The 23,786-nt window shown below is 49.6% G+C and overlaps 2 protein-coding genes across 3 annotated transcripts in view; both read left to right on the forward strand.

Moving 5' to 3' along the window:
* The window catches only part of AQP10 (aquaporin 10), a 39,813-nt gene extending 16,368 nt beyond the window's left edge, over positions 1–23,445 (forward strand). Inside the window, exons 6-7 of one of the 2 annotated variants that reach the window (XR_014151244.1) lie at positions 1,610–2,879; positions 23,153–23,445. Coding sequence is in view for 1 of the 2 variants with exons in the window: in XM_081841325.1 (XP_081697451.1) it covers positions 1,610–1,886 (277 nt within the window). In the remaining variant the exon portion in view is untranslated. Of the gene's footprint in view, positions 1–1,609; positions 3,160–23,152 lie in introns of those variants that run through there. The other variant, XM_081841325.1, reaches the window with a different exon arrangement.
* ATP8B2 (ATPase phospholipid transporting 8B2) overlaps positions 13,752–23,786 on the forward strand; it is a 62,676-nt gene continuing 52,641 nt past the window's right edge. Inside the window, exon 1 of the mRNA XM_081840870.1 lies at positions 13,752–13,889. The gene's annotated coding sequence lies outside the window, so the exon portion shown is untranslated. The remainder of the gene's footprint in view (positions 13,890–23,786) is intronic.

Genomic DNA, 23,786 nt, shown 5'->3' on the forward strand with positions numbered 1-23,786 from the left:
GAAGAAGCGCCAGAGGGGCGATAGCTGACGGACACAGTGTCTTTAGAAAGAATTCCAGACCCACTGTCACGGTCTGGTTCATGGGCAATCGAAGTCCCGGCAGGGGACGTCAGGACCGGGGGCAAGATGGCGGGGTGGGAGCGGGAACGGGAGTCCAGAAGCCAGGAGTCAGGAAGCCGAGGGTCCGAGGGTCAGGAAGCAAGGAGTTACAAGTCAGGGGTCCGAGGATCAAGAAGCAAGGGGTCACGAAGTCAGGGGTCCGAGGGTCAGGAAGCAAGGAGTCACGAAGTCAGGGGTCCAAGGATCAAGAAGCAAGGAGTTACAAGTCAGGGGTCCGAGGATCAAGAAGCAAGAAGCAAGGAGTACAGAAGTCAAGGGTCTGAGGGTCAGGAAGCAAGGAGTCACAAAGTCAGGGGTCCGAGGATCAAGAAGTGAGGAGTCATGGAGCCAAACGCAGCAAAGCAGGGAGCGTGTTGCTGTGGCAAAGAGTCGAAGGGAAATGCTGACCCTAAATCCCTTCCTGGCTCTTGCCACCAGGTGCTGTGAGTTACCAATTGGCCTCACCTGTGCGGCCGTGCCTTGCCTCTTCAGAACAAACTTAGGAAGGCCCCTGTCCTGCAGAATCCTATTGGTCACAGGGCCTGACTCCTGCACACACACCTAACACTAACCTTCTCCTAGAACCTGGCGAGCCTTGAAAGTAGGGGAGCGAAGAGCTCAAAGGCAGAGGGCACCTTTCAGCACCTGTAGTGGTGATGCGTAATGGGAGAGAGGGAGGGGGTGGAGACTCACTCAGGGCAATACCATTATTCCAAGAGGCTGCCTTTCCAAGTCCCTCTCTGTGAATATTGAATAAGAAGCAGTTGGTAGGGACTTTTCCCTGTCTTGATCCTCAGCCACCTGACAACATACAAGGTCTCTTTGTGCTGATGAGCAGGGCAGGTAAAGGTAAAGGGACCCCTGACCATTAGGTCCAGTTGTGGCCGACTGTGGGGCTGCGGCGCTCATCTCGCCTTACTGGCTGACAGAGCCGGCGTACAGCTTCCGGGTCATGTGGCCAGCATGACTAAGCCACTTCTGGCCAACCAGAGCAGCGCATGGAAACGCTGTTTACCTTCCCGCCGGAGCGGTACCTATTTATCTACTTGCACTTGACGTGCTTTCGAACTGCTAGGTTGGCAGGAGCAGGGACCGAGCAACGGGAGCTCACCCCGTCGCGGGGATTCGAACCGCCGACCTTCTGATCGGCAAGTCCTAGGCTCTGTGGTTTAACCCACAGCGCCACCTACGTCCCTGAGCAGGGTAGAGCAATGGTTGATTTGGAGGGTCCACAGCCATGCCCCCTGTAGGGGGTTTCCATAGAAAGCCACTGCTGGGATAGCTCAGTCGGTAGAGCTTTAGGCTCTGAATCTCAGGGTTGTGGGTTTGAGACCCACCTTGGGCAAAAGAATAAAAAAATAAATCCTGCATTGCAGGGGGTTGGACTGACCCGCAGGGTCCCTTCCAACTCTGCAATTCTATAATTCTGTGATACACTCACCTCCTTTCCAAATTGCCTCCACATGGCTCCATCTCTGCCACCAGTCCCAATTCTGTTTTATCTTTCCAGTGCTGGAAACTACTGGTGCTGGGTTCCGGTCGTGGCTCCGATGGTGGGGGCCACCATTGGGACGGCTCTGTATGAGCTCGGGGTGGAGTTTCACCACCTGCCGTCCCAGGACGAGGAAGAGACCTTGACCACCAAGAAGCATCACCCAGGGACGGAAAAGGATACGGAGATCTCGATTTATGCCGTGAATAAATACGCAGAGGATTGGACAGGCGGGAGTACAGGCAACCCCCCGGACGGGGGCCATAACAAATTGGAAACTTCAAGTTCCTTTTAAAATGGGACAGTCGCCAGAAGAGGCGAGAGACTTAATCCTTTCGTTTTTATATATTGGATGGAGTTGCTGCTGTTGGTTTTATGACTGATGTAGGTCTCTGGGCGTGTGAATTCCACACAAAAGAGTGATGTTTTGGAATGACAAAGGACCGCTTTCCCCCATACCAGACATCCCCGTTTCCTGGGGACAGTCACCGGATTTACAAATCAGTCCCTATACAAAATCCACTGAATCCCCAGATTCATTGAAAACAAAAATCTGGTAACCTTACCATAGATGAACTTTATCGCTTGCTAAAATCATCACCTGAGGTTGTGCGCAGAATGACTCCCACCTTTGGGGATTATACAATGGCAGCAACCAGAGACGGGGCCTTTTTTGTGGTGGCACCATTGCGGAATGACCACTCTTGAAGTATTTGCTCAGTGCCGACTCTTTTTATTGTATTGGGGGAGGAAGGTTCTATCCTACAGGGCAGGGGCTGTCGTGGTTTCACCCTAAAGAATTCTGGGAACTGTAGTTCTATTCCCTTCCCAGAGCAACATTTGACAGATTGGTTCAGCAATTCATCCATCTTTGCAGTGAACTCTGGGAATTGTAGCTCCATGAGGGGAGTCTCCGAACAACGCTCAGCAACCAGAGCAAGCTACAGCTCCCAGAATTATTTGGAGGGAAGCCATGACTGTTTTAGGCGGTATCGTAGCGCTTTAAATGTGTTTTGTGAATATGACCTTAATACACAGCGTTACCGTTGCGGAACACGACAGGAAGGATGGGGATGAACTAAAATGAGTTGACTTAGCCACTCACTGCCTCTGGCGCCACCTGCTGTCAGGCTCCCTGCCTTCCGCCCCACTAGCCCCAATGAGCACCAGCCACCATTGGCTGGGGAAGGCTGCCAATCACCATAGACCAAGAGGAAGTTGCTGCCTTCCTCCTATTTCCATCAGCCGTAGCCAATAGGGCCAATGGTCAGGGATGATGGGAGTTGTAGTCCATTAGCGTCCGGAGGTACGCAAGTTCCCCCCCATTCCTGAGGCTAGACAATAGTGAGTTACATGGAGCAATGGTTTGCCTTGGCACAATGCAACTTATTGACCTAATGCTGCTATGATGACATGTGTTCTCTGTGTGTGTGTGTGTGTGTTCTGTTAATTTTATTCGATGTTTTCTTGCTGCTGTTCTGATGAATGAATTGTTTAAATGCTTTTTATCAATCGCTGTATTGTAACGAGATGAAAGGATGAAATAAAATGAAAAATGGTTTCTAAAATACGTAGGGCGCTGGGAAAAGCCCTCTAACACAGAGGTGGGAAACTTGGCCCCACCCTGTACATCGTTCCCTGACCACTGGATCCCCAGCCCTGCTTTTTACCTCTGTGGGTACATTTAATATGTGATCCCTGGTTGGTTGGGACAGGATTGTTCTAGGACAGCAGAAGAATCTGTTCCTGAGCTCCAACTCCCATCATCCCTGACCATTGGGCCACACTGCCTGGGGCTGATAGGAGTTGGAGTCCAACAGCTCCTGGACGGCCACAAGTTTCCCATCTCTGCTGTGACACAAAAGGCGTCTTAATTCTCTCCACCCCCGTCAGGTTTTGGCTCTCTCAGGCGCCGCACTCTGTATATGCTCAGAGGTGCTTTGTGGTTGTGAAACTGCATCTTTTAGAACCACATCCCGAAAGGGATTCCATGGCTTAATCTGGGTGCAAGGTGGAGACCAGGCTACATCATGGAGTGTGTCAGGTGGCAGAGACCGAGAGCCTTGCCATGGGAGGGTGCAGAAAAGTACAGTGGTGCCCCGCAAGTCGAACGCCTCGCAAGACGGAAAACCCGCTAGACGAAAGGGTTTTCCGTTTCGGAGGCACTTCGCAAAACAAATTTCCCTATGGGCTTGCTTCGCAAGACGAAGATGTCTTGCGAGTTCCTGCGGGTTTCCCCCCCTTTCCCCCCTTTTCCTAAGCCGCTAAGCTGCTTATCAACTGATCCACTGATAAGCCGCTTATCAGCTGATCCGCTAAAAGCCGCTAAACCGCTAATAGCGCTAATTCGCTAAGCTGTCAATGGGCTGCTTCGCAAGACGAAAAAACCGCTATACAAAGAGCCTCACGGAACGGATTTTGTCTTGCAAGGCACCACTGTACCAACCTTTCTTCCAGATATGAATGGATGCGCTCCACAGCTAGGTTGAAAAACTAAACTACTGCAGCGCCGGGCACCGCCTTGAGAGCCTGTCATTCTACTTAACGACATAAGACATAAGACATCAGGGGTTCCCCACCAAAGTCACACCCCAGTGAGGTGGCCGGTTAAGGAATGGCAAATAGCAGCTCCACCCCATGAGGTAGGCTTAGACAGACAGACAATGGCTGACCTGAGGTCAGCCAGGGTGCGTCATGGCTGAGTGGGAAGATTCGAACCCTGGTCTCTCCTAGTTCTGAATCCACTGGGCCACATTTGCTGTCATTTGTATGTGTGTGAATGTGTTTTTGTGTGTGTGAATGAAACCCAATTATCTTCCTATACATATAGGAATGCAAGGCTGTCGTCGCACAGAGTCACAACCCCAGATTTGCAAGAAGTCAGGGAGGGCAGGGTGAAGAGAAAGAGGAGGCAGCAGAGGGATGGATAAAGCAGAAATGGAAAGGCACAGAGGGGCTGGGAGGACACTGGAGTATGGTTACCAGATGTCCCCGTTTCCCAGGGACAGTCCCCGGATTTACATATCTGTCCCCGGACAAAATCCGTCCCCGGAATGTCCCCGGATTTCATTTAATGTGGAATCCGCCCAGAGTGGCTGGGGAAACCCAGACAGATGGGCGGGGTACAAATAATAATAATAATAATAATAATAATAATAATAATAATAATAAATTATTATTATTATTATTATTATTAAATGTCCCCGGATTTATATTTTAAGTGTTGTAGATTTATTAGTAGGGAATGAATGTTGCGTGATTGGTTCAATGGCACAAGACACATCATATGGGGACTTCCGGCGAGGCAAAATGGCGGGCACCACGGCAGCGAGCAGCTCCTGAAGCCAGCCAGAGCCAACTGCGCTACCAGGCTGGCTCCGGGCTCCTGAGACTGCCGCTGCCACCACCACTGCCGAGAGGGAACCGGGGATGCCCGGCGCGTCAACTGGGGGAACCATTGACAGCCCCCTCCCGGCGACCCAAATCAAGCTGGGAGCGAGAGCGCCTGGCCACCCGGCCAACTGCCCAGTGGCGCTCCAGGGCTAGGAAAACCCCGGAGCCAACGCAGGGAGGGGGAGGAGAGAAGGAAGAGAGAGAAAGAGGAAGGAGAAAAAAGAGGGGAGCCCCGACTTTGCTGCACCGCTGCCGCCACTTAGGAAAGGTAGGGGAGCACCGGGAGAGCAAGTAGACATGGCTGAGCCCAGGCCCGACCTGAGCCTACTCCACAGCGGCTAGTGCTCCAAGACAGCAGGCTGGAACCCAGAGGAAGTCCATGCAACAGAGGTGTGATAGGAATGTTAAGGTCTTAGATATATGGTAATGTTCATAAGCGTACCAACCAAGCACGTACACAGATCAGCACAGGAAGACCGACCTGGAACCATTTTGATTCCTAAACTGAGCAAACGTCTGCAAGGTCAAAGTGGGAAACCTCCCATTGTCTCTTACCTCACAAATCCTGTCTTAAGGGCACATTTAAGATATGAACAGGGTGTGAGCCTGTGACCTGCCCCAGGAATTAAGTATTTATCATTACAAAAGACTGGCCAGGCTCCCCAGGCAATCCAATCAAGTAAACTGCCAGACAGGAGATAAACAATGACAGGAGAAAAACAACATTCAAATTTCTGTTTTAGACCGCCTTTTCTGTGATGTAGGTATGATGTTTCTGGCGGTGGTCTTGATCTACAGGGTGGCAATTTCAAAAGTCTTTATAAGGCCTTGCGCGCCATTGTTCTGGGTTCCTCCTCCTCTCCTTCGGGTGAAGGGAGCACCCTGTTGCAACAGATCAATAAAGATCAAGCTTACTAGTTGCTTTGCTTCTCAATATTCTCTGGTTGGCCTCTGTTATTTTCTCCTACCAATAGGGAACCTATGTAAGGACTCTATATGGGCTCTTGGATACCCCATAAGGGAAAAGGGCAATTTTTGTTTACAACAGAGGAGACCACAGAAGAGAAGATATTACTTCTTATTTAAAAAATAATAATATTTTTTCTCTTTTTAAAAAAAAGTGTCCCCAGATTCTTTGAAAAAATCTGGGAACCTTACACTAGCGGGGGGTGGCAAGGTGTAAGGAGAGAGAGTGGAGACCTGGAAAGGTGGGGGTGGGTTGCTGGGGGTGTGATGAGCAACAAGAACAGGGGTAGCAGCCCCCAAGGTGTGTTCTGTGTGTGGCTGGCAATGTTAACTTGGCACGGTGGACATTCTTCTACAGAGATGCAGGCTAGTGTGAGGCCAGGCTTGAAGTATCTCTGTTTTTGCCCTCTTTCTTCCTGCTGGAAGAATCAGCTTATGCAGCCCCTCCTGGGAGCCAGGTAAGCGAAAAGAGGTTGCGGGAGGAGAAAACCCATTTAGCAGAGTGTACAGAAAGGGAACGTTCCAGACTGGAAACCCAAGAAGCTTCGTTGCAAGATTCTGCCGACAGCATGTCATTTCTTCATTTAAAACGCCTTTCGTCAATTGATATGCTCACTCTGCCGGAAGGCATAATGAGCGACAGCGTGTTAAAATTTGCAACCTTTGCAAATGAAAATAATAATACAACGAAGGAAACGAAACAAACCTCGCGTTTGCAAACCACAAGCAGCCAGGATTTTTTGGGGGGACAGGCAGACACTTTAAAAAAACCCCCAGAAAGGGTAGCCGAGTTTTACTCCGAGTAGACCCTGCTGCAGTTGACAGGTCTAAGTTAGTCATGCTCCTTAGCTCTCAGTGGCTCAAAGAGGTTTTTGCTCCAAAGGAAACGGTTTTTTCTGAGAGTCTTGGCTTGTTCCCAAAAGGACTGCCCACCAGGCAGGCGGCGTTTTGCGTTTCTGCCACTAGGGGCTGCCCTCGGATGGGCTTGTGAGCACATGCCAGTCAGTTGGCCCAGGAATGTTGGTTGGCAAGCTCTGGGCAAGGCCTGGCATGTCCTGGCAGTTCCTGAGGTCTAGGGCTGAGCCAGTGCCGAAGGGATCCTCCAAGGCACCCCAAACGGATCTCTGCCTCGCGAGCAGCATTGACCCACTGGCTGAACTCGCTGGCGGGTATTTACGAAGATCATGGCCACTGGTCCCATCACCTCCTGGCAAATAGAAGGGGAAGAAATGGAGGCAGTGAGAGATTTTACTTTCTTGGGCTCCGTGATCACTGCAGATGGTGACAGCAGTCATGAAATTAAAAGACGCTTGCTCCTTGGGAGAAAGGTGATGGCAAACCTAAACAGCATCTTAAAAAGCAGAGACATCACCTTGCTAACAAAGGTCCGTATAGTTAAAGCCATGGTTTTCCCAGTAGTGATGTATGGAAGTGAGAGCTGGACCATCAAGAAGGCTGATCACCAAAGAATTGATGCTTTTGAATTATGGTGCTGGAGGAGACTCTTGAGAGTCCCATGGACTGCAAGAAGATCAAACCTATGCATTCTGAAGGAAATCAGCCCTGAGTGCTCACTGGAAGGGCAGATCCTGAAGCTGAGGCTCCACTACTTTGGCCACCTCATGAGAAGAGAAGACACCCTGGGAAAGACCCTGATGTTGGGAAAGATGGAGGGCACAAGGAGAAGGGGAGGACAGAGGACGAGATGGTGGGACAGTGTTCTCAAAGCTACCAGCCTGAGTCTGACCAAACTGCGGGAGGCAGTGCCTGGCGTGCTCTGGTCCAGGGGGTCATGAAGAGTCGGACACAACTAAACTACTAAACAACAACAACAACATTTACGATGCGTGTGATGGCCCTTGGCGGAAATCCCGCCAGCCAAAGGCATGGGAAGAGCGGCAAGGCGGCGGCAGCTCCTTCGGCTGACGAACAGGACGTAGCAGAAACCGGCTGCTTCCTTGGAAAAGGGGCACTTTTCATCAGATTCAGAGCTCTCTGGAGTTTCAGAGCTGTGGGGCTGGCACTGACAAGTCCCTGCTCTCTTTGGCAGGTTTAGCAGCCCCAGGTGAGGGGATGTGCAGCAGGGCCTCACTAGGATGTTGAAAACCAAAATCTGCTCTTTTCCCCCTTATAGAGCCCATATAGAGCCCTTACATAGGTTCCCTATTGGTAGGAGAGAATAACAGAGGCCAACCAGAGAATATTGAGAAGCAAAGCAGCTAGTAAGCCTGATCTTTATTGATCTGTTGCAACAGGGTGCTCTCCTCACACGCAGGAAAGGAGGAGGACCTCAAACAATGGTGTGCAAGCCGTTATATAGACTTTTGAAATTGCCACCTTGTAGATCAAGACCACCCCCACATACATCATACATACATCACAGAAAGTGTGATCTACAAGAGAAATCTGAGTGCTTTGTTTACCTCCTGTCTGCCAGGTTACCTGTTTAATGGTCACTTGATTGGATTGCCTGGGGAGCCTGGCTAGTCTTTTGTAATGATAAATACAGGCTCACACCCTATTCATATATTAAATGTGCCCTTAAGACAGGATTTGTGAGGAAAGAGACAATGGGGAGCCTTTTCCATTTTCCTTTGACCTTGCAGAGAAAACATTTGCTCAGTTTGGGAATCAGAAGGGTTCCAGGTCGGTCTTCCTGTGCTGATCTATGTATGTGCTTGGTTGGTACACTTATGAACATTTAACATATATCTAAGACCTCAAAATTCCTATCACAAGGACAGGGGCAGGAAAGGTTTGGAAGCCCGAGGGCCACGGTCCCTTCTGGATGATCTCTGCAGGGGCCACAAGGCAATGGGGGGTGGGCCAGAGGCAAAATGGAGTGAAGCAATGAATGTAAAATTTCCCTCTGTACCACAGGCTAGTTTCTCCACACACACACTCTCACACACCTCTGCAGGGAAGCAAGAGGCAGGGTCGGAGTTCGAGGACACATTCCAGCCAGGCAAAAGCCCTTGAGGAGGGTGCAAAGAACAAGCAGAGGCAAACTCGGCCCTCTAGATGTTTTGGGACTACAATTCCCATCATCCCTGACCACCAGTCCTGTTAGCTAGGGGTTATGGGAGTTGTAGTCCCAAAACATCTGGAGGGCCAAGTTTGCCTATGCCTGTCAAAGAAAATACAAAATGGAATGCAGTGGTATCTCGGGTTACATCCGCTTTGGGTTACATCTGCTTTAGGTTACAGACTCCGCTAACCCAGAAATAGTACCTCAGGTTAAGAACTTTGCTTCAGGATGAGAACAGAAATCACGCGGTGGCAGCAGGAGGCCCCATTAGCTAAAGTGGTACCTCAGGTTAAGAACAGTTTCAGGTTAAGAACGGACCTCCGGAAAGAATGAAGTACTTAACCCGAGGTACCACTGTACCATATTGGCCTGAATATAAGCCTCACTTTCCCCCCAAATTCCGACCGTGAAAAGTTAAAGTGCGGCTTATATTCGCGACCTTACAGTTTGCAGCCAGGAGTGGGGGCAAACAGCACGGCAAAGAGGCGCCCACCCCACACACAGTCCCCCATCCTCTCCCCCAGGAAGGGAGAGTGTGAGGAAGGGGAAAGGCCCCCCCCCCCAGTATGCAGCCAGGAGCAGCAAGGAATGGAGCGGCTTATATTTGGGTATTTTTTCTTTTTCTCTCTCTCTCCCCTCCCTTTTAAAGGTGCAGCTTATATTCAGGTGCAGCTTATATTCGGGCCAATACGGTATTTGTGTTCCTAATAAAGCACAATCTTATATATCTGTGTATTGCCATTTCATCTCAGTCTCCCATCCTCGTACTGAGAACTGAATCCCACCCCCATCTCCCCAGTTCTTCAGCCTCACCCCCCCCCCCGAGAAAGCCCACTCTGATCTGTCTCCAACCTTGTCTAAGCCTATTGGTTTCAATGGGTCTGATCTGAGTAGGAGTTGCATTGGACAACCAAGGGGAAAAACGACAGAGCTTTGCGGCAACTAATGGAAACGAGCAAATTTATTATGGCATCAGCTTTTGGGGAAAACGGAGCTGTCCTCAGTTAGGGATACACACTCATGGCTGGTAGCGGGGGGGGGGGGGGTTGTAAACAGAGAGGTCGGTGGGAGATGAGATGCAGAGAATCAGAGATAGCGATAACTGCGTGATCAACAGCAAGGTTTCGCAAAACAGCTCTGGATAAAAAGAGATATCCTGGCATTGGTAAGCAGATTAGCACGTATGCATTTAAAACCCCTTTGTTTCCGTTCCTTCCTCAAGTGATAGCATTTAACCTATGGATGTATTGCAATTTCGCCATTTCACGTTGCAGCCTCCCTTCAAAGTTTCTTTGCTCCAAGAAGGCCATTTACAGGGTTGAAAATTTCCTCCATGCGGAACCTCTCCCTGGCCCACTGAGGTATACATTTAAGGTAAAAGGTAAAGGACCCTGGACGATTAAGTCCAGTCAAAGGCGACTCTGGGGTTGCGGCGCTCATCTCGCTTTCAGGCCGAGGGAGCCGGCGTTTGTCCACAGACAGCTTTCCGGGTCATGTGGCCAGCATGACTAAACCGCTTCTGGCGCAGCAGAACATTGTGACGGAAACCAGAGCGCACAGAAATGCCGTTTGCCTTCCCTCTGCAGTGGTACCTATTTATCTACTCTCACTGGCGTGCTTTTGAACTGCTAGGTTGGCAGGAGCTGGGACAGAGCAATGGGAGCTCACCCTGTTGTGGGGATTCGCACAGCCGACCTTCCGATCAGCAAGCCTAAGAGGCTCAGTGGTTTAGACCACAGCGCTGCCCGCGTCCCGCTGTACATTTAAAGCAGGGCGGCACCACTTATAAGCAGTCGTGGCTTCCCTCAAAGAATTCTGGGAATTGTAGTGAACTGAGGTTGCTGGGAATTGTTAGGACACGCACACCCCCCCCCCAGTATTACCCTCTCAGCACTACAATTCCCAGAGTTCCCTGGGAGGAAGGATTGATGGTTAAGCCACTCTGGGAATTGCAGCTGTGCGAGAAGAACGGGGGCGGGGTCCTCCTAAGAGCACCCCTAACAAACTACAGTTCCCAAGATTCTTGGGGGGGGGGATTCATGAGTATTTAAAGTGGTATGACACTGCTTTAAATTGATAGTGCGGATGGGGCCTCCGGGGACCGTAGTCACAAAAGCAGATCTGTCTGTGTGACTTCCTGCTATAGTTTTCATTACACACACACACACACACACACACACAATTACAGTGGTACCTCAGGTTACATACGCTTCAGGTTACAGACTCCGCTAACCCAGAAATAGCACTTCAGGTTAAGCACTTTGCTTCAGGATGAGAACAGAAATCATGCTCCAGCGGCGCGGCAGCAGCAGGAGGCCCCATTAGCTAAAGTGGTGCTTCAGGTTAAGAACAGTTTCAGGTTAAGTACGGACCTCCGGAACGAATTAAGTACTTAACCTGAGGTACCACTGTACTTGCTGTCACTTGTTTGCAGGGTGTGTTTGTTATTTTAAAAAAGCATATTCACACATTGATGGGTGGTGTGAAGCTGCCTAGTCTCTGAGCCTCATCCCTGGGCCTCTCGGCCAAGCCACGCCCACCTGCCAATCACCTGAACTCATATAGGTCAGCACCACCCACCAATCAAATTTGGGAGACACCCACCTGTCCTCTAGGGCTGTGCCCGGTGATGATATGAGGCGGGGCCTTGTTGGTGGCTGCCCCCAGATTGTGGAATTCCCTTCCATGGGAGGCTCCCTGTGCTTTCCTTTCCTTGGCAGGCAGACTTTTTCATTTGTCGTTCAGACAAGCCTTTGGCCACTAACCAGCTGCTGTGGCAAGGTCTCCTGGAGGTGTGTGTGCTTTTAAATAGCTTTAAGCGTTTTTAGCGCTGCTTTTAATAGGGCTATATTTAAATTATTATTATTAATATTAGTAGTAGTAGTAGTAGTATACCACCTTCCATCTGTAGATTTTTATTTACTGGGTTTTTTAGTTGTACAGTACCTGTTTTCAGTTTTGCCGTTCTGGTATAAATGTGGGGTATTAAATAAGAATATAAAAAGAGCCTGGCTTGTCAAAGCATAGGGTTGAAAGCCACTGACAGCCCCTCCACAAATTTGCCCAATCCGTCCTTGCTTCTTTATTTATTTATTTTTAACATTTTATTAATTTTCCAAAAAATGACAGAAAAAGGGGAAAAAAGAAAACAGATCAGCAAACTTTTTCAGCAAGGGGCCGGTCCACTGTCCCTCAGACCTTGTGGAGGGCCGGACTATATTTTGGAATTTTTTTAAAAAAACAAATTCCTATGCCCCACAAATAACCCAGAGATGCATTTTAAATAAAAGCACACATTCTACTCGTGTAAAAACACACTGATTCCCAGACCGTCCGCGGGCCGGATTGAGAAGGCGATTGGGCCGGATCCGGCCCCTGGGCCTTAGTTTGCCTACCCATGCACAACCCACATCATCAGATACCGCAGCCTTCTCATCTGGCGGCCTTCCAGATGTTCAACTCACCTCATACCCCAACCCCTGACCACGAAGGTGCTGGAGTCCCAAGGCAACATCTGGAGAGCCCAGGTTCCCATCCCAGAAGGCTCAGGAGGCCACCGCCCTGCTGAACTTTAGCCGGTCTGGGCAGTGTCCAGGTGAGATCTGCCTGCATGCTACTCTGGGCTCCATGATGTTAGAAAAATGGGGCGAGTAGCTAGAAAATATGGGGAGGCGGCCTGCCTATTTTTTAGCCTGGCTGCATATGCAACCATTACAATCAGAGCACATTCTCTGCCCGCCTTCCCAGAATCCTGGGAACTGTAGTTCACCCATGAACGTGTCCAGAGGAGGGCAACCAAAATGGTCAAAGGCCTGGAAACGATGCCTTATGAGGAACGGCTAAGGGAGCTGGGCATGTTTAGCCTGGAGAAGAGGAGGTTAAGGGGTGATATGATAGCCATGTTCAAACATATAAAAGGATGTCACATAGAGGAGGGAGAAAGGTTGTTTTCTGCTGCTCCAGAGAAGCGGACACGGAGCAATGGTTCCAAACTACAAGAAAAAAGATTCCACCTAAACATTAGGAAGAACTTCCTGACAGTAAGAGCTGTTCGACAGTGGAATTTGCTGCCAAGGAGTGTGGTGGAGTCTCCTTCTTTGGAGGTCTTTAAGCAGAGGCTTGACAACCATATGTCAGGAGTGCTCTGATGGTGTTTCCTGCTTGGCAGGGGGTTGGACTCCATGGCCCTTGTGGTCTCTTCCAATTCTATTATTCTATGATTCTATGGAGGAGCTACCGTGCCCAGCACCCTGAGTAAGATACTACAATTCCCAGGATTCTTGCAGGGGGGAGGGAGTCAAATGGGCTACTGAAAGCGAACGGGCCAGGCCAATTGCGCTCCATTCATTGCCATGGGTCTACTCGTGAGAAAAGCTGGATCCGGCCCAGGGCCCGACATAAGTCTGGATTTGGGGAGGGCGGGGGGAACAATCCAGCGCCTCCTGCAAAGGAAAGCTTGGCTGGAGAAGATGGAGAGGCTGACTCCCGAGGAAGCCTCCCCGTGCGTAAAAGCGCGCACAGCGCTCGGCGGCGCTTTTTCCACCCGGAGCTGCTTCTCGGAGGAGCAGCCCCCGAGATCGGCGGTCCCTTTCATCACTTCCGTCCCCCCACCCCCTTCCCTCCTCCTCCTCTCCATCCATCCCCGCCCGAGAAACGGGGAGGGGGGGAAAGCAGCCCAGCCGCCGCCGCCGCCGCCGCCGCCAAGCCAGCCAGGCAATCCGGGGCCGGGCGCGTCGGCGGCAGCGCAGCCATGGGCCAGGGCGCACGGCGAGCCGGCGGGCGCGGCCAGGGCGCACGGGCGCGGGCCGCTTCCAGGAGGGCGTAGCGGCCCTGGCCGGGGGATGGAGCGCGGCGGCGGCACCAGCAGCAGCAGCAGCGGAGGCGAGGGGCGCCCGGAGGCGGCTCGTTAAGGTGCGCCACGCGGCGGCGGCGGCGACGGCGCGGGGGGATCCGGCCGAGTTTTGGGGGACGCCCCGGCGGCCCGGAGCTCGCCTCCCTCCGCCGCTCGGTTGAAAAGGGAGCCGGCCGGGCAAGGAGACCGGAGCGGGGTTGGGGGGAGATGGTGCTCTCAGCTGTAGTTATTTCAATTTTTTTTTACATAAAAAGCAAGATGACATGAAAGTATTTAGGAGAGAAACCTCAAAAAACAACAACAACCCCTCTCCAAATATATATATTTTTTGAGGTTTCTCTCCTCCTAAATACTTTAATGTCATATTGCTTTTTATGTAGTTATGGGGGGGGTAGGTTTGGGGCATTTTCTCCCCCATGAATGCTTCTGTGTTGTATCTCCGTCTCTTTTTAGTTAATTTGGGAGATTCCTTCCCCCCTTCCCCCGCAATACTGTACTTCTATACTATCTTTTTTGTTGTTGTTATGGGGGGGGGGGGAATTCCCCACCCCAAATATTTCCATCGTCTTTATTTGTTTTTAAGTTACTGAGAGTGGATATTGTAGATTGCTCCCCTCCATCTTATTATATATATTTTTAGCTATTGGGGGTGAATTTTGGGAGATTCCCCCCCTCCATCCTTCCATGTTATCTGTATTTTATTAGTTATTGGGGTGGGGGTGAATTTTGGGAGATCGCCTCTCTAAATACTTCCAATGTTTGCATAATTATTATTTTAGTTTCTGGTGTGTTGGGGGGGGTTGAGGTTTGGAGATTCCCCACCTCAGATTATTTCTCTGTTTTTTATAGTTCTTTTAATATCTTAACTGGGGAGAAGGGAATGAATTTTGGAGAATTCCCTTCCCCCATTCCTTTCCCTTAACTTTTGAACACCCTCTTGGATCCCCTCTCTTTTGATCTTTAACCTCCCCCACCCTTGACCCCCATGGGAAGGTTTGTGGCCCCCCCCCAAAAAAAACATGGGCTAGGTATCAACAAATTTTTCCCAGCCAGGGCTCCCTTTTAACCCAAACATGCCCATTTATTAAATTTTTACCATATATTTGCGAGTGCTTCTGTGGCAACCTGCCTTAAATTAGGTTGCAACCCACTAAGGGGTCCAAAAGTAAGCTTTTTCAGATCAGTGGGGCTTACTCCCCCCCCACCCCCCACTGGGAAGCACTTGAAAGGCTCACAGCTCCATATCTCTCCTGCTTACCTCCTTTCCTTCTTCTAGATATTCGCTCTAGATTCTTCTAGACTCTTACCTAGATCCCTGCTTGAATGCTCATGCCTAGAGCTCTCAGTTGCATAGTAATTTCACTAATGCATGCTCTGGATCCTTCAGTCCCCCCCCTCCCAAAAAATAAGTCATTTATGGGTGCCTCTCTTAGGCTGCTTACGTACCATACAGTACATCTAAAGCATATTCTTCACTCCATCCTGTAAACAATCCTGGGAACTGTAGTTTGTGGAGGGCGCTGGGAATTGCAGTTCTGGGAGGAGTGAACTACAGTTCCCAGGATTTTGGGGTGTGTGTGTGGATCAATGTGCTTTAAATGTAGCCTTAAATATTGAAGGCTTTCTCCCCCCCCCCCCCCAGTTATTGGCAAACCACCCTTCCAGGGGTTCTTTGCTGGTGTGTTCCAAGATTTGACCTCTCCCAGTCCCACCTGAACTCTGGGTCCTTCTCCTCACTGCACACACAATTGCTGGGGGTGCCCTGAACCCTTATTCCTCTCTTTACCCGACGCAGGGCTAACCAACCTGGTGCCCACTAGTTGTGGTTGCATTCTGCCTCCCATCATTTCTGGGCGTAGGGGGTGCGGTTGATGGGAGCTGGAAACCTCCATTAATGTCTTTAGGGCGCCATGTTGGGGAAGGGCCGTAGTGTGTCCGGCTTGCATGCGGGAGATCCCAACTTCAATCCCTGGCTGAAACCCTGAAGAGCTGCTGCCAGCAAGTGTAAACATTACTGAGCAAGATGGACTCGGTCTCAGGCAGCTCCCTTCTGTTCCTTTAAAACAGCTCCCTAGGTTCCTATTTAAACCAGCCGTTTATTCAAAGCCATGAGGACTGGAGTCTTAGGTTTTTTTTACTTAGCGGATGGAGCTAAATAAGGCAGGTTTCTGTGTGCCTCTGGCCTAGTGTGACCCCCCCCCCTTCCTTAGCTGCCCCATATCTCTTCCCTGCTCGCCAGCCCCTCCTCAAACTCCTCCTCCCTCCTTCCCCCAAATGCTGATGCCTTGATATTCTATCTTCATTCCTTGCCTTAGCACAGTAGAAAACAACTACCCCTCCTTCCAATTCTCCCCCCACACATTCCGGATCCTGCTTTGTCTCACTCCCAGTTTCTTCCCTGGTCCCTCTTCCTCACCCCCCCCCCACAAAAAATCCATTTGCTTGGGTGGCCCCTCTCCATAGATGCTGATGCTGAGATATGTTAAACCACTCGATTTGGATTTCCAAGCCTGTATCCTTTTCCTAGGCCCAGATTCTCACTCCCTCTGCAACCCCACCGGTTCCCCAACTGCTGATGCTGAGATATCTTACCCTCCACCTTCCCGCTGCCCCATTTCCACGTTCTGGATCCTGCCCCTGTAATATCCTGACCACCCACCCCGCCCGCCTGCTGGCCGCCCACAATTCCTCTCTTCCTTGGCATAATGTTGGTTCCAGATGTTGCCGGCGGGAGCCAGACCTTGCTTTCGTGTCATCTTCTCGCATTGGCCAGCGATCACGAACCAGCAATCTCTCCCTATATCCACGCACCGCTTCCTTCTCCCCCCCCCAAGGCCTTAGCCAGATGCCCAAACAAGTCAGTTTGGCACCAAACGGAGGTAGTAGAGGGGTATTCCGGGAGAGGGACAGCATTGCTCTCCTCCTCTGGGCAGGAGAGCCTTGGCCGCTTTATCTAAATACACCAGCCTCTTTCCCGCTACCTGTATATGTGGATTGAAGGGTTGTAGCTCAGCGGTAGAGCATTTGAAAGACCCTCCTCTGAAACCCTGGAGAGCAGCTGCCGGTCAGTGCAGGCAATATTAGCTCCATGGAATCTTAAAAGAGTCGCCGTCTAGTACAACCCGCTGCAATGCAGGGATATTTTGCCCAACGTGGGGCTCGAACCCACAGCCCTGAGATTAAGTGCCTTGTGCTCTTGCCTGCTGAGCTATCCCAGGACTGAGCTATCCAGTGATCAGTGGCAAAGCATCTGCAGAAGCTTCTAGGTTTGATCCGCAATGGCATCTCCAAGCAGAAAGGCCCTGGAGAGTGTGGAAACTCTGGAGAGCTGCTGCCAGCCAGTGTGGACATTATTGAGCTAGGTGGCTCATTGTTCTGAGTGGGAATAAGCCAGCTTCTGGCGTTTACTGTTTAAATCAAGGCCTTTATTCAGAACCATGAGGACTGGAAACTTGCTTTATGGTAGAATAATCTGTATGCAGAAGGTCCTGGGGTTCAGTCCCAAGCATCTGGGAGAGACTCGCCCTGCTGAGTTGCTACCAGCCAGTGTGGACCTTACTGAGCTACACGGTTGGATTTGGTAGGAGACAGCTTCCTCTGTGCCTCTGCTTTACCTGTGTGACATCAACCTTCTTAGGCAAATCTCTGTGCTACTAAACAAGGTGAATCTGGCCTACCTGGGAAGATGGAGGACAATCCGTTGCTGGAGGTTTTTTAACACAGGTTGGGTTGTCCGTCTGCCCGGGATTCTCGAGTTGTGATTCCTTGCATTGCAGGGGGTTGGGCTAGATGACTCGTGGGGTCCCTTCAGACACTCTGATTCTATGAATTTGCCTCTCTCATTTTTTGGCAAGCCCCAGACATTATGGAGGGGGCAACTGCCAAAGGAGAACTCTGTGTGTGCCTCACTCTCCTACACCCCCCCCAAATCTTTTGCCCTACATCACAAACTCTTTATTTTTCTCAAACGGCCCTAGGAAAGCCGACACAGTTCTCTGGGACTCGCACAGAGTGCTTTTCAAGTTGTTGTCCTGTCTTTTGTGATCTGGGATTAGGGGAGAGGGAGGGGATCTGGGTGGGGCAAAGGGAGTTTGTGGTATCTGTGTCTTTGTCTGCCCGGAAACTTTTTTTGTGTGTGTGTGTCTGTGGCTTTGAAAAATAAACATTCCCTGGAGTTTGGGTGGCTCGGTGCCTGGGGAGGTGGCAATTGGGCTTGGCTGCTCACTCCCTACCCAAAACGTACCACCCTTTCCCCAGCAGCAGAGCCCTGAGTCAAAGAAATGGACTGGTTGGGGTTTCCTCTCTGGTTTTTACGCTCTGTGGTTACCTGAGGCTCATCTCAGCTTCCGGCCTGCACAATGATAATAGGCTAAATAGCACAGCTCAACACCACATTTTCCCTTCCCCATCTTTGCAAGTGTCTCTTCTCTTGTTCCTGTGCAATCAGATCAAAGTTGGTGCTTCCTTACGGCGCAAATATATCTCATCTCTATGTCGGAACACCTTGAGGCATAGGTCAAGTCTGTGTCCAGAGCAGCTGTTTACCAGCTCCATCTGGTACGCAGGCTCAGACCCTACCTGCCTGCAGAGTGCCTCACCAGAGTGGTGCATGCTCTGGTTATCTCTCTCTTGGACTACTGCAATGCGCTCTGTTTGGGGCTACCTTTGAAGGTGACCCGGAAACTACAACTAATCCAGAATGCGGCAGCTGGACTGGTGACTGGGAGCGGCCGCTGAGACCGTATAACACCGGTCTTGAAAGACCTATGGTACATTGGCTCCCAGTACGTTTCTGAGCACAATTCAAAGTGTTGGTGCTGACCTTTAAAGCCCTAAACGGCCTCGGTCCTGTATACCCGAAGGAGCGTCTCCACCCCCATCGTTCAGCCAGGACACTGAGGTCCAGCGCTGAGGGCCTTCTGGCGGCTCCCTCGCTGCGAGAAACCAAGTTACAGGGAACCAGGTAGAGGGCCTTCTCAGTAGTGGCCCCCTCCCTGTGGAACGCCCTCCCACCAGATGTTAAAGAGAAAAATAACTACCAAACTTTTAGAAGACATCTGAAGGCAGCCCTGTTTAGGGAAGCTTTTAATGTTTAACAGGTTATTGTATTTTAGTTTTGTTGGAAGCCACCCAGAGTGGCTGGGGAAACCCAGACAGATGGGCGGGGTATAAATAACAAATTATTATTATTATTATTATTTATTATTATTGAATGGGTACCAATCTCAGCCTTGAAAAGCACCATAGAGTTGGAAAAGGTTACTTCCGCTTTCACCTATCAGTGCTTTTGGGTGGGTGTTCAAAGGTTTCCACCAGCCATATTTGCTAGTTTCTCCCTCCGCTGTCGGAGGCAGTGATGTACCTCTGAACACCAGAGAATTGGGAGAGTTGCTCTTGAGTTCGAATCCTGGTTACGGGTTTTTCCATAGGGGAATCTAGTTGGTCACTGTGAGAACAGGATGCTGGACTAGTTGGGCCATTGGCCTGATCCAGTCGGACTCCCTTTGTGTTAAGATTCTGGGGTTTTAAAAAGCACTCCTCTCTTGTGTGAGCTGTGTCTCCCGACGGCTCTGCAAGTGGGGAACTGTGGGGGAGATTGGTCACACAGGAACGTATCCCTCGTCATGGCTGATATCTTTAAAAATCCTTTTATTCTCACAACAACCCAGCGAAGTGGGCTAGGCTGGAAGAGAAGGCCTTGCTTGACTCCACCAAGCACCTAGAGCTCTCTGAAGCAGCGGTTCTCAACCTGTGGGTCCCCCAGATGTTGTTGAACTACAACTCCCATCACCCCTAGCTTACAAGGCCAGGGCTCTGAAATGTATCAGATAGCTCCAACTGCTGTGCCTCTGTTATTTCTTCACATTTCTGTCCTGCTTTCCCCCCATAGTAGAACTCAAGGCAACATACCTGGGGTTCCATGGTGGCCTCCCATCCGGGAGCTGACCAGGCCTGGACCTGCTTAGCTTCAGGGAGGTGGTGGCCTCATGCACCTTCAGACCATGCTCTGGTCTGGAAGAGAGAGGAAATAGCAGTTTCTTTAACAGAGGGGCCACTTCAGACAAGGCCCTGCCTTGATGTCTGAGGACAGAACAGGTTCATATAAAGGCCCTACATACTTACAAATTCCTTCTCAGCTGAAACAGACCTGGACATTCTTCAACCAGCATTTATTTATTTATTTTTATTCTTACATTCACGTCCTACCTTTACTCCAGGGGGCTTGTACATGGTTCTCCGCTTCCTCCTTTAATCCACAGAACAATCCTGTGAGGTTGGTTACACTGACAGGTAGGGACTGGTCCAAGGTCCCACCTAGTGGGCGAGTGGAGATTTGAACCCGGGTGTCCAAGGGCCAGCACACTGACCACTATTTTACCCTGGCTCTCCCAAGGATTAAAAACAGAGGGCTGACCTCTCTGAACTTCCTGACAGTAAGAGCTGTTTGACAGTGGAATTTGCTGCCAAGGAGTGTGGTGGAGTCTCCTTCTTTGGAGGTCTTTAAGCAGAGGCTTGACAACCATATGTCAGGAGTGCTCTGATGGTGTTTCCTGCTTGGCAGGGGGTTGGACTCGATGGCCCTTGTGGTCTCTTCCAACTCTATGATTCTATGAATGACCACATTTCCTCATGGCACCAATTTCAAAGCATTGGAGGAGTTTTTGCCTGAGGAAATTGGATGAGGGAGGTGCTTAACCCATCCCCTTCCAACAAATTACGTTTTCCAGAGCAGTTTTTCTCACACGTACCGTTAAAAACCAGAACCGAGTCCAGATGGGATGGATAGCAGGTGGGAAGGGTGCTTAACCCTTCCACACCACCCACCAATTCTGCTTTCCACATCATGCCCTTTCCAGCTATTTTAACACCACCCACAAAGCTTAACTCCTTTAATGGTTTTGAGCCCAGCAAGAATAGTTGGGAGAGTCATTTTCCCCCTGACTTCCTCCTCCCAGACTCTTCCCCCCCCCAATTTTTTTATTCATTTTAAAACACCAATAAACAACAGAAACAGAAAAACAAACAATGCAAACAAATTCTCGTCTTATCCTTATTTTTTCTAAACATTGTTAGGTGAGCTTCCCCAAGATGAAGGGAACGCAGTGGATGTAGCCTACCTTGATTTCAGCAAGGCATTTGACAAGGTGCCCCATGATATTCTTGTAAAGAAGCTGGTAAAATGCGGTCTTGACTATGCTACCACTCAGTGGATTTGTAACTGGCTGACTGACCGAACCCAAAGGGTGCTCATCAATGGTTCCTCTTCATCCTGGAGAAGAGTGACTAGTGGGGTGCCACAGGGTTCTGTCTTGGGCCCGGTCTTATTCAACATCTTTATCAACGACTTGGATGATGGACTCAAGGGCATCCTGATCAAATTTGCAGATGACACCAAACTGGGAGGGGTGGCTAACACCCCAGAGGACAGGATCACACTTCAAAACGACCTTGACAGATTAGAGAACTGGGCCAAAACAAACAAGATGAATTTTAACAGGGAGAAATGTAAAGTATTGCACTTGGGCAAAAAAAACGAGAGGCACAAATACAAGATGGGTGACACCTGGCTTGAGAGCAGTACATGTGAAAAGGATCTAGGAGTCTTGGTTGACCACAAACTTGACATGAGCCAACAGTGTGACGTGGCAGCTAAAAAAGCCAATGCAATTCTGGGCTGCATCAATAGGAGTATAGCATCTAGATCAAGGGAAGTAATAGTGCCACTGTATTCTGCTCTGGTCAGACCTCACCTGGAGTACTGTGTCCAGTTCTGGGCACCACAGTTCAAGAAGGACACTGACAAACTGGAACGTGTCCAGAGGAGGGCATCCAAAATGGTCAAAGGCCTGGAAACGATGCCTTATGAGGAACGGCTAAGGGAGCTGGGCATGTTTAGCCTGGAGAAGAGGAGGTTAAGGGGTGATATGATAGCCATGTTCAAATATATAAAAGGATGTCACATAGAGGAGGGAGAAAGGTTGTTTTCTGCTGCTCCAGAGAAGTGGACACGGAGCAATGGTTCCAAACTACAAGAAAAAAGATTCCACCTAAACATTAGGAAGAACTTCCTGACAGTAAGAGCTGTTCGACAGTGGAATTTGCTGCCAAGGAGTGTGGTGGAGTCTCCTTCTTTGGAGGTCTTTAAGCAGAGGCTTGACAACCATATGTCAGGAGTGCTCTGATGGAGTTTCCTGCTTGGCAGGGGGTTGGACTCGATGGCCCTTGTGGTCTCTTCCAACTCTATGATTCTATGATTCTATGATTCTAAGTCCCCCCATCTGATTTTCATTTTACCTCATCTTTAGCAGTTTACATATATCATAATTTTTAACCATTTTGTCACGCTTACTTTTACTATAATAGTCTTCACATTTTATCCTTTACAAATAATGCTATTTTAAAATACACTGTCTTCTACTTCTACAGCCTATATCCACTTCCAAAGCTATTCTAAGATTTAAATATTAACATATTTTTTTAAATATTCTTTAAACTTCTTCCAATCTTCTTCCACCGTCTCTTCTCTTTGGTCTCGGGGTCTCCCAGACAGTTCGGCAAGTTCCATATAGTCCATCATCTTCATCTGCCATTCTTCGATAGTTGGTAAATCTTGTTTCTTCCAATTCTTTGCTAGTAATATTCTTGCAGCTTTTGTGGCATACAGAAAAAAAAAAATCCTTTTTGGGGATTTTATCCCCTCCTCCTCCCACACTCTTGCATGATTCTATCATATGTGGCGTTGCGGGGTTGCATGTTCGACAAGCCCCTTCATGGACCACTGCCTTGACAGCAAACTATGGCAAGTTCTTAAAGAAATGGGAGTGCCCGATCACCTCATCTGTCTCCTGAGAAATCTTTATGTGGGACAAGAAGCTACAGTTAGAACTGGATATGGAACAACTGATTGGTTCAAAATTAGGAAAGGAGTACGACAAGGCGGTATACTGTCTCCCTGCTTATTTAACTTATATGCAGAATTCATCATGTGAAAGGCTGGGCTGGATGAATCCCAAGCCGGAATTAAGATCGCCGGAAGAAATATCAACAACCTCAGATATGCAGATGACACAACCTTGATGGCAGAAAGTGAGGAGGAATTAAAGAACCTTTTAATGAGGGTGAAAGAGGAGAGCGCAAAATATGGTCTGAAGCTCAACATCAAAAAAAATGAAGATTATGGCCACTGATCCCATCACCTCCTGGCAAATAGAAGGGGAAGAAATGGAGGCAGTGAGAGATTTTACTTTCTTGGGCTCCATGATCACTGCAGATGGTGAGAGCAGCCACGAAATTAAAAGACGCCTGCTTCTTGGGAGAAAAGCAATGACAAACCTAGACAGCATCTTAAAAAGCAGAGACATCACCTTGCCAACAAAGGTCCGTATAGTTAAAGCTATGGTTTTGCCAGTAGTGATGTATGGAAGCGAGAGCTGGACCATAAAGAAGGCTGATCGCCGAAGAATTGATGCTTTTGAATTATGGTGCTGGAGGAGACTCTTGAGAGTCCCATGGACTGCAAGAAGATCAAACCTCTCCATTCTTAAGGAAATCAGCCCTGAGTGCTCACTGGAAGGACAGATCCTGAAGCTGAGGCTCCAATCCTTTGGCCACCTCATGAGGAGAGAAGACTCCCTGGAAAAGACTCTGATGTTGGGAAAGATGGAGGGCACAAGGAGAAGGGGACGACAGAGGACGAGATGGATGTATAGTGTTCTCCAAGCTACCAGCATGAGTTTGACCAAACTGTGGGAGGCGGTGGAAGACAGGAGTGCTTGGCATGCTCTGGTCCAGGGGGTCACAAAGAGTCGGACACGACTAAATAACAACAACAACATGTTCGACAAGGAAGAGCATCTCTCCTGACACTGATTGGAAGATCTTCTGCTGTCTGCTCTGAAGTGCCCCTGGATGTTAGGTTTCTCTCTGTGCTCCTCGCCACAAATCAGTCACCAGGA

The sequence above is a fragment of the Podarcis erhardii genome (genome assembly GCF_964252035.2).
Source record: "Podarcis erhardii genome assembly, chromosome: 15".
In the NCBI taxonomy this organism is placed as follows: domain Eukaryota; kingdom Metazoa; phylum Chordata; class Lepidosauria; order Squamata; family Lacertidae; genus Podarcis; species Podarcis erhardii.